At 34.5% G+C, this 20,038-nt stretch overlaps 1 protein-coding gene across 10 annotated transcripts in view; it reads right to left on the bottom strand.

The window, feature by feature from the left end:
* MYCBP2 (MYC binding protein 2) overlaps window positions 1-20,038 on the bottom strand; it is a 175,667-nt gene that overhangs the window by 39,187 nt on the left and 116,442 nt on the right. For 5 of the 10 annotated variants that reach the window (XM_064713139.1, XM_064713077.1, XM_064713068.1 and 2 more), the window contains 7 exons: window positions 17,844-17,960; window positions 16,931-17,071; window positions 10,869-10,943; window positions 8,712-8,936; window positions 7,680-7,812; window positions 4,874-4,999; window positions 1,320-1,481 (listed from right to left, as the gene is read on the bottom strand). In XM_064713139.1, the coding sequence (XP_064569209.1) occupies window positions 1,320-1,481; window positions 4,874-4,999; window positions 7,680-7,812; window positions 8,712-8,936; window positions 10,869-10,943; window positions 16,931-17,071; window positions 17,844-17,960 (979 nt within the window). The remainder of the gene's footprint in view (window positions 1-1,319; window positions 1,482-4,873; window positions 5,000-7,679; window positions 7,813-8,711; window positions 8,937-10,868; window positions 10,944-16,930; window positions 17,072-17,843; window positions 17,961-20,038) is intronic. The other 5 variants (XM_064713105.1, XM_064713113.1, XM_064713087.1 and 2 more) reach the window with 5 other exon arrangements.

The raw sequence follows: 20,038 nt of genomic DNA, 5'->3' as shown, positions 1-20,038 counted from the left end.
CAGTGCTCCTTCCCTACCTGACAAAAAAAAGGCTTCCATTTGAATTGTATCCTTACTAAAACACAAAATATGGATGTACCTTACTGAACACAGTTTATCTACACATCTTGGACAGAGAATCCATTGAGCAAGATCTTGTTGGGCAATCAAAAATGATGATTCTGTTTTCATACAATGTAAGTCTAAATGCTAAAGGACAAATCATCTGAAGTTTGAAATAATACAATTAGGGTTACTTTTGATGCAAAGCTGAGTAACTGATTTTACTTCTCTGAACAACTGAAAAGAAAACCAAAAAGTGAGAGGAAAGAATAAATATTTGACAAATTCTCAATAAGGGTGTGCTGATGCCACTGGCAGTCAGCTGTTAATTTGAGTAGAGTTTGGAATATTCTGCTTTCAGGATGTTGGTCTAAGTCCAGCAGAACTACAAAAGATCACGATCAAAAGATTTCTGACAATCCTCGTAAAAGCAAATTAGAAATCTTAATCTAGCTCTCACATGAAGGACTTCAGAGTAACCTCAATAAGCTGAGCTGGAGAGACGCAGGACTGCATATACACAGACACTGAACTGACTGACAGGGTCAACAAGAAAGAGCTGAGGCACCTCAGAGAGTTTGTGGGAGACAGGGATAAAGGAGTATTCCTGTGACCTGACCTGTTCTGCATGTAAGAGAGAATTTAGTGCAGTATCAGCTATCCATCATGAATGCTGAGCTTTTAGTTTTCATTAATCAAAACAGTTTCCCGTCCTCCCATCAGCAATCAGGTTAGCTGGTATTCACCTCAATGAGCAAACTTTCTTTACCATGCCAATCCTATGAACACCCAACACAACATTAACAAAACATTTCTTATGAGTAGTGCCAAGTTATTTCCACTGTCCTGCTACATCCCTAAAGTTAGGAGCAACGACAAAAATAGAAATTTAGGAAGTAAGAAAAGTTAACACCTATGTACTTACTGAAGTGCATTTTTGATGTTAAAGGAGTTATCAACATTTTGTACTATATGAAATATTTACCTTATTTATAAACCAGAGTTGCATAAAATATCGGAAATGCACTTTCATGACTTGTCTATGGTGAAGAACACATACAAACCCAAAATACTGTCAATATAAAAATTAAAGTTGAACAAGTATACTTCTTTGGGAGCATTACTTCACATGCTTCTGAATCATGAAAAACTTAAAAAAAAAAACCAAAACCAGAAAGGTGCACTGGGGGATGATTAGCAGCTGGTAAGCAACTGAGAACAGCAATGTGAAAGCTGCAGAAATGGACTGATGAGGCAGGTAAGGCTGACAAACTTACTCTGAAGCTGTGGCTGAGGCTGCTGGAAGGAAAGGGGCTGTCCGAACACAAATGGACTGTGGACAAGGGAAGAGGGAGGTTTTGCAGCTTGATCAAAGATGGAAGGAGCTGGGAGATTTGGCCGTGACTGAATGGAATTCAGTATGGCACTCAGTTGGTCACCTGTAGTGGGCAAAACAGTCAAAACTACAACCTGTTACCTGTCATTCTCCACAAAGGCAGAGTAAAATGGTACTCAAAGTTTCAATGATGATAATAGAGAAAGCTCATGAAACTCATTTAGCCACATACAACTCTGGTTGTGGCTAAACAAAAATCTCTCTCCATGCATGGCAATAAAATTACTATTTTTTAAGGCTCATGGATATTTTACTGCAATTATTTTAAACATTTCAAAACAGAGATTTATATTTGCCTTGCTAAAAAATGAAGAGCAGCCAAAGAAAAAACAGAAATCCCTAGCACTTACAGTAATACACACATGCAACAGTACATGCAGAAAAAACATTAGAAAAACTGATGATAAGGGAAAGCTAACATGTAATTAGGCTTTGGCAAATGTATTTCTGTGCCAGGGCTTTGGTAAATATTTGCTCATTTTTGCAAATATTTTTAAAACTATTCTGTTACACTGTTTTTCAAGGTCAGATTGAAGGTAATTTAAAAAATCTGTAAGTACCATTTAAGAACTGGAACCGGTTTTCTGAAGAATTACCTACATTTGCTGTGAGGCAAATGAAGGCATTCAATACACTAATTTATCAATTATAATTTATAATTATAAACTCTTGATGTTAAAATCAAGAGTTTATTTTCTGAATGCCAATTTTTAAAGAACTCCATGTGAGCATTAGAAATACATGACGCCTCAGTAAGAAGCCCACACCATGTCGTAACTTGAAGTATACTTAGTAATATGAGGTAAGAGACACCTGAGATTCTCTCAAATTCTTGATTTGAACCATCACCAGACAAATCCTAACAATGTCACTTTATTCTGCAAATTCCTATGACTATGACAGCATTGTAGAAAACCTAGTAAAGAATTTTAGCAACTGATACAGAATTTACAATGTTTTTTGATTATTATCAATTTTCTTTTTAAGGAATTAGGGAAATACCAGCAGATGAATCAAATCCAGTATTACCCAAGAACTGAAAAGTTAAATTTGTTTTCTTGATATTTTGGGTTAAAAATTATGATGACAAAATACCAGAAAATAGCTTGAATGCCCTTCTAAATAATCATCTAGAGGAATCAATGAATCAATTTTATTTCACTCTTTTGGAAGTAGCATACCTAAAACCTACTGGAATCTGTACTTCAGCATCAATCATTCCTACCTTAAAAACCTAGAAGTGATTGAACAACCTGATCTAGGGTGGGTTTGGACCTATGGTGATCTGTAAGATCTCTTGCAACCCCAGTTATTCTGTGATTTACATGTCTGACAAGCTATTATTATTAAATGTAACATGCCTAATTTCTAAAATGAGAAATTATTTTAAAGGGAAGTATATCTGAGAAGTTGAAAGTCATCTGCCCACAATAATCAAAGATGGAGGTGGGTAGGGCCAATCATGAGGAATATTAAAAACTTGCCTGTAACACAGAAAGCTGGAAGAGAGAAGACATAGCTAAATCAAACAGATTCCTTGTGGGAATCAAGTCTTTCTTGCAGGCAATACTGTAAACCTAAAATTAATGGTTTTACAGTAGGAAACTCTTACCTACTGTAAAACTATGATGGGGATCTATACCTACACCTATTATGGGGATCTTTACATTTGATCAGTTATTTTGAAACACTCTTGGATGGGACTGAAATTTCATCAAAACCAGGGCATTTCTATAGAAGTACTTTTAACAAACAAGCCCCTCCAAAGAAGTGCTTTCTTGGGAAATTCCCCTAAGAGATTGTGCCTGTGCCTTCAATTTTTTATCTTTTACAAAACTCAGAGCTTCTTAGACCTGAAAATACAGAAAGACTGCATACAAAGTAATGGTACTGCTGAAGAATTCTATTTTTGGGAAAGTAAGACCATTAATCTTTCAATATAATTGCCACAACTCTTGGGCAATTCAAAAGGAAATACAGTACACAGACTGAATGAAGCCACGTAGCTGAGTTGTTCATTCACACTAAATATCACAGCTTGAGGGTATCTTGAGAAAATAATGCATACAAAATAGTAGGGAATTCAATGCCAGGAGTAGCTTCCAAATGTTTTGTAACTGTATCATCCCAAAGAAACACCTTTGAAGTGCTTAAGAGGTAGTAAAGAGAATCACAACGTCTTTAGAAATCAGGATGCCTGTTAATATAGCATATTTATCACTAAGATTTTATCTTTGGACAACACAGAACAAAAAATTGTTGCCTTAATACATTTTTGCAGAAAAAAGAACAGATAATTCTTCTGCACTATTACACAATTGACACTGAGAGACAAGCTGTAATACCGCCTCACATCTTAAATACTTCCACTTTTGTGATTCCACCATTACTCTGAAATGAGTATGGATGAACTGGGAAAAGGTTTAAAAGGCTCTAAGAAACAAAAGGAAAATGCCTCAAGTTATGCAGCCTTTGTCCAAAAACGAGTGTTTCCTATAACAATGCATAGACAAGTATGAACCTCTTTCTACACAGTAAACCACTGTGAAATGATATAGGACTATTTCATGTTGTGACATTAACAGAATAGACTATTTAGGAATAGTTAGTTTTCTACTCTTCTCTCCTTTAAAGTAAGTTTTAAATTCTTTTATTTAGAATCCCATGAAGAAATATCTGCTGGTGCTAAAAAAACATAGAACACCTTAGGCCCTTATTTGTAGTGGCATAGGCTACAGCAATGTACGAATAAAATTATAGAGCTCCATATTTCAGGAATACTTCTCAAGAACCTCATGGAAAGCCCCTTCTGTATTATTAGATCTGCTAGAACTAACAAAGAAAGGAACAGAAAGCATGCAGATTGAGTTTATTCTGATGGCTTTTATATATGTATTTAGATCTCACCAACAAAATAAATCATGATTAAAAAAAACAATTGTTTTATATCAATAAAAGAACCTAGACTTTATTTATTTCCCAGCAGTTGTAACTAGTATACAGATGACTGAAAGGCAACTTCAGTTTTATAACTTCTTTTTTTAATTTCAAAACAAACTTTAAATGGCATATTTTACCTTGTTAACTCACTAAAGGCATTTTAAAAATATGAAGAAAGATGACAAATGTTTCTGGACTTTTAAAAATGTGCTTTCTAAATAAAATCGTTTTCTAATCTTGTTTTAACATGTGTTTTTCATTTCAGCATTTCAGTTTTGTGCCTACCAATGCAGAAATCCCAAACTAACTTCCAAATCTTAATTGAGTCTTTTTATACACAATATTTAGACTGAGTGAAACTAAAGCAGAGAAAAAAGCAGTTTTAACACTTTGCAATTCATTATACTATTGCTTTGGAGAAGACCTGTGGTGGCTCAAAAGGCAGAAAATGAGTAATAAAATGTAGCTATTAAAAATATGAGTGTAAAAACATACCTTTGTTATTTCCAAGGCCATAATCAAACCCTTGTCCATTACTACAGCTTGTCCCCTTACTGAAAGCTTGTATTGAAAAAGGACTTGGGGGAGGAGTCTGCACATTTTGATCTAGAAGGACTTGCTCTGCAAAAAAACCACATCACTTTGGGGTTAGACCTCTGAGTAATGGTTTTCCACTAGAAAGATGAGTCACAAAGCAAAAGGTGATATTTATTTCCACCGATAGCACTCTTCCTCTTGACTAAATTCTCTTCAAAAAACCCCACACCTGTTCTTCAGAACTCATGCTCTAAAAATAGTAAGACAGAGGACTTAATACTAAATAGACTGGTTTTGTTTGACTGAGTTGTTGGCAGCTATGCCATTATTTGATACGTTTTTTTTCAGTAACATCATTCAGCGGTGTTTATTCTTTGGACAGCAATTGTTAAAATCCCTTTGACAAAGCAAGGTGGACAAAGGATGGTTTTCAGAGTGACAAACTAGGGCCACTAAACATTTAATTGTAGCTACCCCTGATAGTTCATGGAACATGAGACATTTTTTCCTGACAAATTTATTTGTATCTGCAAATGAGTACTATAATTTTACTTTCTATATGATACTAAAGCAACCTCCAACCCAAACCAACCTGAAGTATTTCATAATATTCAAAACTACAGCAGAATGAAAATAAATGAGACAGAATCCACTTGACTATTTAGATTCACAGAGAAATTACTGACTTAACGTAGTCAAAAATACCATTCCAACTGACAATATATATGAAAACTTTCAGAAGAAATATCCCAAATTCAGGTTTTTAAAAGCTTGAGCTGGCACCTTGAATTTTTTTTTCTTGTCAGTGTACTAAAATTAACATGGATAAAAAAAAAATCACAACTCTTTAAACAGTAATTTTTAAAAAATTGCATTTCAGGACAAAATTGCATTTCAGAGTACAAACTCTACATAACTTATTCAAGTTAAAACAAGTTATGAGGGAGAAAGTTATAAAGTTGGAAATTTAGTCAGTCATAAATAAAGGATCAAGAATTTTTTCTATCAGAAGCTATTCTAGATCTTGCTGTAGTACTGTAACTGTCTACAGACCTAGCTATTCAGAGTTCTACCTTGTCTCTGACAGAAACCCTACTCACTATGGAAATTTAATTATAATTTTTTTAAATAATGAGAACATGAATGTAATGTGAAAGATGGTGCTATTCATGGATAAAAAAATGGACATTTGGAAATCTAGCTAGAGCACCTGTAGATCCTTATTATTTCCCTCCAGCAAAAGCATTGAAGCTGATCATAAATTTTGAAATAATTTCATTGCAAATAAAAACAATCAGTTTAAAATAACCTTCAGATATGGCTTAAGTGCACAAAATTTTACATGGCACTGGGTTGGACTAGGAATCTAGAACAGGTTGAAAAATCTCAGTAATTGCACTGGTAACTGCTTAAACTCCTTTAGCTAGATGTCCCAGAGACATCTGTCTTCACCCTACCTGTAAAAAGGGACTCATCTAGAACAGATTAACAACTGTTACATTGAGGCATGGGATTCATATCAGAAAGTTTCTAAGATGGTATTTCCATGAGCTGTATTGCAGAAATCCCACTACAGAGTTTTGTCCACAAAGCCTGGAGATTGCATTTCTGCTTTTCTGTGAGAGCAATGCTATATTCCAAGATGTCTTTCAGTAACAGTGCCTAAGTATCAAGAATCTGAAGACAAACCTTCAAACAAGGGTCTTGTTTGAAGTCTTCCTGATTTGTAAATTCTTTCTTAGAGCACATATATACTTTAAGAAATTTAAGACAATATGAAATGATTAGGTCAAATACTAAAGATGAAAGACTACTTAAAATGCAATACTGTCAAGTTACTTATATGTATTTCTCAAAATAAGCATTCTGGAATGGAAATTTTTGCACACTGCTTAATGTATTGATTTCAGATAAATGATTTTCTACTGGAAAAACAAACAATCCTGTATAAAAATAGAAAATAATGAATTTATCAACCCTATTATTGAATACCTGTGCTTTCAACAATAAGGTACTGTTCCAATTCACAATTATTTAGTTTATGTACTCTACTTGGGCTCTTTGAGCACCTCAGAACTTGACATTATCGGACACAACTAAAATTAGAAAAGCTATGACTTCTGAAGGAGTGTTTAAGCATTACATAAACATTTATATATTTAATGAAAATCTCTTGACTATTCCCCTTCTTTGCAGAAGGTTTTACACCTGAAAGTCAAGCTGCAACAATCTACAGAAACACTTATGTATTAGCAAGGAATTGCTTTGTTCTGATACAGTAATGTGATTAAAATTGTTAGAGTATCTACGTGTGAAATGAATTTCAGCAGCAAATGTGAAAACCAAAAAAATGGCAAAGAGTCTGTTAAAATTAACTAATAAGAGGCTGACAATAAGTGTGGCCTAAAAACACAAGCAGAGTATAACTGCTGAGGTCAAAGCTTTTCATAAAAATACTTTTTGGAAAACAGATGGATAAAAATTAACCCCAGAGCTAAAAGAAAAAAGATGGTTAAAATTATCACCCATAACCATAACTGGTACAGAAGAAATAATACAAAAATATTTTGACTGTTTTTTTAAAAAAATAGTTTTAAGAATGTTTATAAACAACTTTTAAGTCCGACCGTGCAACATAATTCAAATGAAAATACATAAGCTAATGTTATACCCGCTCAAAACTCAGATACTTCTTTATTTCTCCTCTTTAGATTGCTTATTTTCTTTAAAAAGTAAATGGAAAAAAAATAAAACAACCACTTGCCATCTTCATGTCGAAGGTACTGGTTTCCACCTCTGTCTCTAGCTAATGACCATGCCTCGCCTTCATCACTTTCACAGAACTCTACCATGCTGTTCTTATCCATTTGCACCCACGTACCTTCTGAATTAGTCACCTGATGCACACACATAAAAAAGCATAATTTATTGACTTCTCAAATAATTCAGTAGTATGATTCAGCAACTACTTATAGTATCTGGAAAACACATTAAATTTCAATCTTTCTATTAGAAAGTAAATGTTAAAAAAAAAAGTTTCTTAAATTAAGGCCACAGGCTGAGGCAGACTGAAGTACAAACCTATTTATGGCATATTTACATTTAGGAGTAATTAAAAAAATTTTAGACCTATTTATATTCAGAAGAAGCAAAACACCAACACCACTACTTCAGAAAATCCACATAAGCCTAAATAAAAACTGGAGGGAAATAGTCACCAAGATATACCTTCTAATCGATGGTGGCAACAGGAGAATTATAATACCAAGATATACATGAAAGGTTTTTATGAGTATTAATTTTGTTCCTGATATTTAGGAAATAGCATGACACACTTCATCCTTAAGCCCTACTTAACCATAAAACATCACAACTGGAAAACCCAGAACAATAACAATAGTTCAGCAACTAAACAAATTGATACAATCAGTAAAGAGAAACAGGAATTGTTAAATGGTTAGGTCCTAGGAAGACATTTTATCATGAAACAGAATTCTTTCAAAGAATAGGACAAAAAAGTAGATCAAGAAACACAATTTTGCAAGGAATACCATAACAGAAATACATAAGCAAGCACAGGTAACTGCAGTGCAATTTTAACATTATTCCAATCAATGCAAAAAGGCAAGAGACACGACTGCATTAGTACTGATAACATAAACCAAGGTCAAAGGCCAGTAATTAGCATGAGGAGGGAAAAAGCAAACCTGGACAGAGGCAGATTCTTTTGCTGTGGTTACTACTGTTATATACTGGTATCTATGAAGACATGAACTGAAGCTACAAGGATCCATACCTCGCCCACTGCCTTGACTTTGTTTCCCAGAACTAACATTCCAATTGGGATACCTCTAAGGTTAGGGCAGCTTCTGATGTTGTGACCTGATGGGCCAGTCTTCACTACCTTGTACACTCCAGGTCCACCTCGAAGGAATGGCATGTCTTGTTCTTGCATCACTGCTTCCTGTGGGCAGTGTGAATTTAGGTCTTTGAAAAAATCATCAGCATTAGACCTAGATTCCTGAGAAATTAAAAAAAAAGGCAAAACAGAACAGAATAAAACCTATTAATACCACCTTTAAACTACTGAGATAAGAAACACTTACTTCAAGACTACAAAAGGTAAATTTCAGAGCTAAAGGAGATCCTAGCCTAGTTACATTGCTAATTTTAGTGTGCAGTGCTGAACAACTAACCACTACTGAATTGCATATCAATTGAATTACTCCTGACATTACTCTTCAAGCAAAAGTGCTATGAATGTAACCATTTGTATAAAAATAATAGCTCATATCTAACATCAAATACAAATTATTTAATCTAACTGCTTTCACTAAACCTTTATCCTCGCTGACATTTCTCAGGATACATATACATTCCTCCTGCTCTATCTGTGAAATTTTGTTAAAGTCTGGGGCTATGGAAAGGGAATTCAATATTATTGTGTACTATTTGCTGATAAAATATATATCCAAACCTGAAGTAGGAAAACACTTTGAATTTCTTACCAAAAAAAGTGGTAGTTACTAAAAGAAGAGAAAAATTAGCATAGATTTTTCAGTCAGCAACAGCTTAACTGAAAGGCTTTGTAAAAAAAACCATGAGGCATAGAAGTAACAAATGTGCAATTATTTCAGAAGAACGCCAGTGAGAAGCAGGACCAAGTTCCACTATAGTCAAAGTCAAAGGTATTCTAAAGGAACATTAAGGAAAGTTATCAACTACTAATGTCCTGCTGGATGAAGCCAGGGGTTCACCTCATTCAGTTTACTGTGTTCAGCAACAGGAGAAGCTTTTTAGAAGCAGCATAAAATCTTTACTAGTGGTCTGTCCCTTATATACCAACAGCACTTAAAGCCTTTTTATTATGGATGTTAGAGGGTACACCCTATTTTCTTTACTGTCTATTTATCAAAATTTAATTTCTTCTGAATATGCTGATACTTTCTGCCTTGATAATCTCCCACAAAAACACCTTCCAGGAGTTCACTTACTGCTGTGAGAAATAATAGTTTCTTGGTCACATTTAAACCAAACTTCTGGTTACATTATTTACTTTTAAATGAATGCAAATTTCCTCTGATCTCTTTAATTATCATGTTTTCAGCTTTTTTTTAGTATGGAAGTCTGTGCATGTGTCCAGACTAATACAGAAGTTTTTTTCAAGAAGCCTTTACACAAAAATGATTCTATTATGTAAATATGTAACTTACAAAGCAAGTTAATGCAAGCTGAGGTAAACTGGTTTGAGAGAAAAAAAAGACAATTTAAACATAGTTTAGATCTTGACATAATAAAGTCTGCTATTCTGGGGAAAAACAACCAGTGGACAAACAAGTTTTAAAATCTCTAAACCAAAATGTACTTCACATTATTGTCTTCATTACAAATTTCATTTAAAAAAAAAATCCATCTCAAAACATTACAGAACTGATATTCAGGCAAACACAACAGTCACTTTAAACAGCTTAACTGTACATAACATATAATGTTCCTAGAATGAAATAATTTTCAAAAACCCATTAAGAATGGTCTGAGTATTTATTAAATATCTGTGTGGTGGCTTTACTAATATAAATATGAAGTTATTGGATGCTGCAACTTTATGTGGAGCCTCCAATAACAGAAAAATATTTACCAGTCAATTCTGCTCTAAGAGAGAATGAAAGGCTTTGTTATGTTACTAGGCCACCTCTCTGAATTTCTAATTTGGTTTGTTAAAAAAGGAGAGCATTACTTATTAATTAATAAAAATTCAATAATCTGCCCTAGTACTTTTTTCTCATTTTAGAAGAAAGAGAGACAGATACAGCACTGAATGCAAATCTGCTATTTCCTATAAAAGTAAGTCACAGTAAAACAGACTTCAAGGAATATTGAGCATAAAGTTGAGTCATAAGGTGCATTCTGAAAACATGAGATACAGTGTGACTGTTCCTGTAATTTAACTCACCTTAGGGGGTAAAGCTTTGGAAGTCCATGAAAAAAAGTCCAAATCCCTTACTCCTTGGCTAGCATTAAAGACATTCTGAGCAACAAAGTTTGAAAAAAAGAGACATATATCAACAAAGAAATGGGAACAAAGAAATATTGGAGGAAGAAGCTCAAGGTAGTATAATGCAAAGTTTCTCCTCAAGTAAATTTACTGGTAGAATGTTTTGAAAAAAGGGGGAACTTTTGTTTTCCTAATCAAGTCACCTGAGTCCATTGCTCACCATGGCAAATAATCCATTACACAGAAACAGTTTAGTATGTCAAAAGCTCAAAATGGATGTAGTGTGTCATGCCATTTACTGAAATTAAGAGCCAGACATCTCTTACAAAGCTTGAGACTTCAGACACAGAAAAATCTCGTATTTCTGTTACCAAGAAACGGTAGCTGGTCCCATCACAAACCAGTTTTCTAGCGAGATGGTCTCCTGTTCTAAAAGATGATTTCAACCAGTGCAGGACAAGTGCACACAGAATTTTAGTCACCCAGTCAGAACCAAAGAGATGCAGAAGGGCTAAGCTCTCTGTTGCTGAAAGGAGTTTACTTGCACAGAATGATTTCACCAGTTTGCACATCAAAACTGTACTTTTAACTGGAGCCAAAAACTTCAGTGCTGTATGGAGAACAATTGCTAAATTCCATTAGTTTTGTAAAACATACAATGCATTAACAAGTTTGTTATGAATAATTGTAACCCAAATATAGCTGCCAGAGAGACATCACTAATTTTTTAACCAATTGCACACACTATCGAAATAAACACTGCTGCTCCTCCTTAATTTTTCCTCCCAAAAAACAGTGAGGACAGCATTTTTTATCACTGGAAAACATGAAAAAGAAGCCATCTTTTTTCCATAAGCTAGTTTCTACTCATTTCAAAGAAATTTTCTGTCAAATGAAAGAACAGTATACATATAGCAGAACTAATAATTGTATTTATGATGGCATCCCTTTGACAAAGCACCCATTTCATCTATATGAACTGAAGTATTAAAATCTAATTTCTTATCCCATCCTGATATGGGAACCAAATGAAATCCCTGCTCAGCAGCCACATTAAAATTTAACAGTAGCTAAGGCAGTAAATCCTTTCAGCTAGAAACAAGTACAAAACACCTTTGGCATGCTTCATCTGTGTTCCTTGAAAAAGCACTAACATGTTAAAAGTAAGCAAATCTACATTTTTACCACATGATAGAAGCAAATAATCTACTACATACAGCTTGTAAACAGTAAGTTTCAATAGTACAAATGATCTGCCATTTTGACAAAGGGGGAAATTGCCACAACACCAGCAATTCTTTAGAATTGAGCACCTTTACCCACAACTGAAGAGGTAGCCGTGCACTAGTGATATATGCTCTGGGGCACTGGGGAAGGGTCTCAGATAGGAAGATTAGCAAAGTAAAGGTTTATCAACTCAGCATAAAACTATGGCAACTATAAAAAGTCGACATGTGCCTCATGAGTGTACTTCAGAGGTATCCAACCTACATAAACTGTCTGATTCTATTACTCTGCAGCATATCGCCTTTTTTCTGATGGACTTCCACTGAGAAACATGGACTACCCATACCTGAAATATTTAGGTATCATTTCAAAGATCTATTTTTCTACATAGAGCTCTATGTGTAAAATACACAAGGAAAACCAACAGCAGTGAAGTGGGACCATGCTGGCTTAGAAACACCAAGAAGATCAAACTAGAAGCTCTTTTGCTCTGTGAACTTGAGAACACTTCCTGCCTATTATAACACTGCACACCAGTTTAGATGAATAGATCAGGCAGCTATTTGGGAACTAGGATTTCATTCTGAGAAAATACTAGATAGAAGCTTTGAATTTAGCCCTTATGCTATCATTTGTAGATTTAGTTGATGCTTTCTTTCAAGACTTTACCTTCCGAGATCCAAAACTAATTTTAGAAATTCATGGTTTTCCCAATAAATTCAAAGTTTCAGAGATTAAAAAAAATTAATTTGTTTTGCCACAAAAAATGATTGGTCCATTAGGAAGCATTTAAAACCTCAGTGATTATTTTTCAAAACGAAGACTTATCTTAAGCAGTCATCTTGACATTTTATCCAACACAGTCTTACTCTTCGATTGCTTTCCATCATGCTTAAAACAATGGCAGAAATTTTTGTCAACATCCTTCAGTGTTTCCACAGAACATTCAGCTTTCTGAGGTTCTGTGATCAAGCACTGGAGCCTACATACTAATATTAATTCTTTCTTCCATTGCAATAATGGTTTGAAAAAACAAGTTTTGCAATCCTTATTTGCCTGTGGTGCCTGGGGAATGTAATATTGTAGCTGGACATCAGAGTACAATATTCCTCCTTATAAAGTTTTAAATTTAAAATGAAGTAGTTCGAATGTGATGTTTTAAAAGACAAGTTCCAGAGTTTGACCAAGATCAATTTCTATTTCTTCCTAGAGTGCACTCTCTTGTATCATATGTTTTCTCCTAAGCACTATGTGTAAGCAAGAATAAGTAATTGTCTGTATGAGGAATTTTATGAGCATTTTTTCAAAAACAGATACCTGAATATCATAAGACTGAAGGAAAGTAAGTACCAGAGATAGAATCAGCTTATTCAAAAAATAATTGCAATCTATTAAATTCACAATCTCATAATTATCTACAATGGATTGGATACACAATTTTAGACCAGGGCTGTAAAGCAGTTCCTTGTGAAAGGACAAGAGCAACAGAAGAAGAGCTGAAGACTTTCTAAGAAAGTAAATGAGCACAGCTCAAATAAATAAAACACTGGCAATATCATCAATCTCCCCTTTCCTATGATAATTTATCTTCAATTATAATAGCCCTAATAAAAATACAGAAAGTGCATTTATGAGATCCACAATATTCAGTATTTGCTTTATCATAAAATACCTAGTTAATGCTAATAAACATACATAAAATGAAGATACAAAATATACATCAAGATGAAAAGAGGTCACAATTAACACCGCCAAGAACCTCTACTGTTTTTAATCTGCTCACTGTTCCATAATATAGTAAAAAAACAGAATAACTAAAAATTTTTTAAAAAGTTTTTACATATTTTCCAAAATGCACTGAGAAATTTTATTTACTTAAGGGATTGATTATCAAAAGCCTGTATATTTAAACATGAGAAAGCAACGTAATTGGAGATGACAAGTCTGCCCACTCAGAGTGGAACAGAAAATGGAGTCTAGTTGAAGAAACGTGACATCTATTTATACAGGGAATACATGAACTAGCTCAGGCATTTGATCTTCCCTTTGCATTTTCAGTCACACAAGAGACTTTCTCCAGTCTTCCTTTTAAGCCAAAACTGGTTGAACAGCTTGGCTTCAAAAAATCTCACACAATCAAAATTTTTTCTACTGCATTCTGCTCATCAAGTCCTTCAGCTACACAAATCAACAGGATTGAGCAGATATGAATTATACCACAGTTTAATCTAACAAAACTTTAGCATTTATTACTTAATTCAGTATCTTTTTTGACATAAATCATTCATCTCTAGAGGACTGCAAAAATCAAATTTGACAACTTGCAAACAGTCAGCTTTTTGGACAATTCTGAGGAAAAAAAATAGAGTATAATTTGAAATATTTTCAACCTAGTAATCACCATAAAAAAGATTTTAAGCTTCCTACCAAGAAAGCAGGATCTGTGCAAAGGAAGGATCTAGTAAGAAAGCAGTATATGCTAGACTAGCATGCTGTAAAGACTTAAGCATTCAAAAGTCAGCCTCTGAACATTATGTTTTGTCACCTTTAAAATACAGAACGTTAGAAAACTATTTTCTTCCTTTTTCCTCTTATTATAAAATGTATATATATATATATATCAAACCAACAAATCTTACTGCTTATATACCGTCATAATGAAATAAAATAGTTTCAGGATATGCCAAGTCCTCCTGAAAATCTGAAAATTAGAGCCACGCAAGGAAACTCTTGACAGTAGCTCAGAACACATTTCTTGCACATGCCTGCACTGCTGAAAGAGTTGCTCTCATAACCCTTTTGCTATGTTGGCTGCCACTCACAGAGCAGAAGCTAAGAAAGCACATGACGTTTAACTTCTGTCAGTCAAGACGTGTGACTGGCTACCTAAAAGAAAATTAGGCATATCTGAAGCTCATAACAGTCTAAATGGTAACAAAACTAATTCATAAGAGTGTTCAATAACCCCCAAAACCAAGAGAGAATTTCATCTGAACTTCAGATGCAGAGAACTAAATGTTTGAAAACTGAATGCTCTTTTTCACATTTGATTGTACCTGACCTCCTTATTCATATGAAATTTGAATTCTCAAAATTATGCTGTCAAGATTGAATGCTCGGTTATTAATGGCAGACATTTCTTTGCAGGCTTCTCTCAAGGAGCACAGCATATGCTTTTCCCTAGAACCACATGTATACCAGAGCTGTATGAAATATGCCAAGCAGTAAGTTCTTGCTAATCACAGACAATTGCTGAGCTCAAAAACACTCCCTTCAACAAGTAAAAAGGTACTGAAGATAGCTAAACTAAAAAAAACAAACACCACAAAAAACCACTAACCACAACTAATAAAAATCTACCAGACTGTAATACCCATCTAGATAAACAATATTTGCTGAAGTTAGTTACTTAGTCACGATAAATTCACTTTTACCATGGGTGAACTGGTAAGATACAACTACTGCACAAAACTGTTAATATTTCATGGAAGTATAATACAGCAACTTTCTAATGGCAACCAATTTCTAAGGCAAAAAATACAGGCAAAATTTTAAACAAAGCCTACTTTTTTCCATGCTTTCATACATTCTACAGCAGACTAGACAAACACTGTGATGACAGGCATATTTGAGTGACTGATTTCTGAGTACAGAAATAATTTGCTTCTCAAATCCAAAATTAAAATAATTTCCCAAACAAGGATTCTATTAAAAAAAATCTACAAATATAAACATATCAACAAATAATTTGTCGACAAGAAGACCTATTCACATCACATAACAGTGTTTGGCAGAACAGCCACAGGATATTATGAATTTCCAGTTTTAGCTACTAGCAAATAGCCCAATTTCACTGGAACTGGGAATATCTCAGTTCTTCTACAACCAAAAAACATGAACAGCATAATATTACTGTTGCAGTGTTTAATTTCATGAAATATTTCTCAACTATCTTCAATTGTAGCAGCAGCTTACTCAGATAAGATGACAAATCAAATCTAAATAGCAGTATCAACCTGATTCTCACATTCTGCCCATAAGAAAACAAGGTACTGCCCATTCTGGGGAATGCATGAAAACAGATGAGCCAGAAAGGCCAGCACTTCCATGAATCTTTTGAGAAACACTGGTTTAGCTAATAAAGCTTTTCCTTTTTTGTCTTTCACATTTTTCAAAAAACTGTAATTGGTTTCCAGAAAAGGTCTAGCCTTTAACTGTAGTGATGACGATCACCATTAAAGGTATTCACTTCCTGTTAACTCTTATTATAAATTCAATGTTTGTCTTGAAGCTCTCTAGGGTTCTTTGACTAGCTAATGAAGTGGTAACTTAAGGATTCAGGTATAAAACTCACAAAAAACATCCCAACAACCCAGAACCTAAAAAACTTTTTGGTTGGTTGGGTCTTGTAAAAAGCAACAATTACATTGATTCACTGTAGGCTGCAAGCTTCTTCTGAAATCAAAGCACCAGTGGACACTTCACAGACAATGCTATCTAGCATAAGAAACACCTGGTGCAGACCACAACCTAAAAGTATTCTGTTCTTATTAAAGCAGTCCCTGCACTTCTGTTTCTCTTCTAGGAGAAGAGGCTTCAGTATAAAAAACCTCATACCTTTCTACACTCCACCCTCATTACACAGCAGCCCTCCAAAATGCACACATATAAGGTTGTATTTGATAATTAAAATATTGTTTACCTCAGGACTTTTTGCAGCCTTAATTAAAGAAAGTCTTGTAATGAGGATAGAGTGTACTTTTGGATATTTTTCAAAGGCACCTTTTACTTACGTCAACAGGTACCAGAAGGCTCTTGCCAAGATGTTGGTTAAAAGACAGACACCAGGCTTCAGTGTAACCATTCATGTTTGGAACATACTTCTTTATTGTTTCATCATTCAGCCTCAGCCAAACACCATCATCATTGTGGATCTATGGGAAACAAGCAACAAGAACGAGCCATGCCCTCCTGTAACTGTTCTGGAGCTAGCAAGGATTAACAGACTTCAGGCAGACAAGAGCAGCAAAGAAGCAACAATCCTTACAATGCTGATACAACAAAAGCAGAGGTAAAGAGGAATATTGACAAAATCAGAATTCCAAAGCAATGGGGAAGCATATCTTTTTATAAGTCAAGGCATGAAGACAAATTTAAATCAGATCATGCAGTAAATGAGAATTGCTTTGAAATAAAAGAGAAAAGAAAGCCAAGCCTTAATAAGCTTTATAAATTCCCCACTTCCCATTTTTCCATTGCTGGTATGAATTTGTAAATCACAAAAATATTCCTTGCATATGAAGTTATATTGTAAGGAAAATACATGCATAGTAGTCTAACACACTGGTAGTGATCTTGCAGATCTCTAAGTAACAGATGTAATGAAAAGGACATCTGCATCTGAATTTTTGCGTAGAGTTGAAATATTAAGTAGTGAAAAGCTAAATCTTAAAAGGTATTATTGTAAGATGAATTCCAGGAATTTTCTTTCCTTGTATCAGTATCAAATGTTTGTTACACAGGTTTGAAGTAAGTAAATTAAAGGAAATGACAGCTTGAAAAATTAAATTAGTAAATTTAGATTTTTGCAATTTATGGTCTTAGGTTGCATATGTTAGCATCTAAACATGGAAAAAACCCCATTATTTTGCATGAATTACCTTTACATGTCAGCCCAATTTTCAATAGAAATGTCTTATGGATTACCTCATCAATGAAAGTGATGGATCCATTGACTTTCACTATGCCTATCTGCTCACTCTGAAGGGAAGGGTGGCTACGGATACGAAGCCCTGCACTGTCCTTGGCCACAAATTTGCGAACCTAAGAGAAGCAAAGAAAGACAGTAAGGAAGAAAAAAAATTGGAACAGAGCTCTCAGAGTAAAAAGAAATAGGCTTAACAGGTTCTGAAATGCCAGTGACAAGACAGCAGTCTTAAGAGTTAGTTTGTTGCTAGTTTCCCATGGCTGCTGTGTATAACTTCATTTTTCTGCTATAATCAAGAAAGTTATAATGTTCCAAAACACCATAATGTAAGCATGCATTAACTTGGAAATATTTCTGTTATACCCTACAATAATCAGTACAACCTTCTGATTTTTTAACACACACATTTCATTCACTGCTGAAAATTTCACCAGATTTGCATTTTCAAATTTATTATTTCTTTCAGCCTGGGATTACCATTTCTCAGTTGTGCTACTGCAGTATTATCTTTAGTCAGCTTTTTTTACCAAAATTTGGTTATTTTCATTTGCTAAAGAGTTAACTAGCCATTTTAAAATAAAATAATCTTTCTACTTCTATATCTTTTAAACAGCTATTTCAATAGTTTCTTCCTTTTTTTTCCACAGCAAGGTTAGAGCAGAGGCTTCTTGCTATTAGCTGGAATTTCTACAGCACCACAAAATCTTCCACTTGTTATTCACTATCATGTTTTTTACCATTCAAACATTATCAGGCACCTATTCCATAGAGAACAAATGTAAGGCATCCTATTGGTTTCTTAAAACCAGAGATGCATATACTCTATCCATACGGTATAAAACTATTCTCTTGGAAGGTTATTTTCAAACTCCACAGATAAAAGTGATGAAAGTATCAATGGAAATATGGATTTTATCTATAACAACATAAAGGACAGAATGATGTGTAAGGAACAAACTTAAGGATACATAACAAAAGGTAAGAGCTAAGTGTACGAACCTTCTTTCCCTAAAGAAATTATTTAAGAAATTATATTTATTCTGAGGATAATTTAAAAAACAAAATACAAAACCAACAAAACTCCAAAACCAGAACAATGTAAAGGATTTCATACATAAATTACTCCAAAATGTCAAGGTTTTGCTTATTAACAGTCCCCTTACTTGTAATACTTAAGATTCTCACTACAGACAAAGCTAGGACTTTCAAGGTCCTTGTAAAAATATAAACTGAATCACTGCTGACAGCATTCTAAACACAGACAAACCAAAAAACAAAGTCTTGCAAATTAGGACTCCTTGCATCATGTTACTTCAGAAAATCGTTATGACAGTTTGCTAGGACCTGGATTAAAAACTTTAATTTAGAGGAAAAACCTACATTCCAGATTTTGAGCAGGCATAGGCCTGGAAAGAGCCTTCTTCCCTTTTGCAACAGCTAACCTAATTAGTTAATAGAAAACTTCAACCTATAACTAGAAATTACTTAAGGATCAGATCCACTGACAGACAATACAATCAAAAACAGATCAGGAGTTCTTTTATGCTCATTTCTGACCATGATGAAAAATTGCATCATCTGTGTCTTCTATCTGATACAGCACCTCTTTACTGGGAATATTTCTGTATAGCACAGTGGATTCGTAGCTCCATAACACCTCCACAGGCAGCTCTTCGATGGAGCATGCACCTGGATTCCAACTGAAGAACTGACTAAGGCAGAAAGGCTTAGCAATTAGGATGTACATCATCCCTACAGCAGTTTTCAAGACCTGTATTGCTGTGCTTTTTTATCTGACAAATCTGCAAAGAGGTACACATCACACAAGTAAGGGGTGTTGTCCAGGATAAAGTGACCTTAACAAGGGGGTTGGTCTATGAAGGGGTGAGAAAAACCACCTCCAGGCCAGAGCTTTTGGGTTTGGTGGCTATTTTTGGGTTTTGCAATCAATGCTAGCTACTTGTTGTGTCAGGATGGTAGAAACCATCAAAACATGTTAGTGACCGATCATTCCGGTATCAGTCTTGCACCTTCAAATTGAGCTAAATTAGGACCCTTTCCTTCTAGTTGGTTCCAACTACCCTGAATTACACTACATAGCCTGAAAAACAATGTTTTCCTCAATAGGATATTGAGGAAATCAAGTTTCCTGCAAGTTAGTTAATTTAAGCTTTGCAGACTAACAGGAGGCAGC

This window comes from Zonotrichia leucophrys, chromosome 1, assembly GCF_028769735.1.
Source record: "Zonotrichia leucophrys gambelii isolate GWCS_2022_RI chromosome 1, RI_Zleu_2.0, whole genome shotgun sequence".
Taxonomy (NCBI): domain Eukaryota; kingdom Metazoa; phylum Chordata; class Aves; order Passeriformes; family Passerellidae; genus Zonotrichia; species Zonotrichia leucophrys.
The sequence above is the reverse complement of the archived record's forward strand: the minus strand, read 5'-3'. Positions and strand labels throughout refer to the sequence as shown.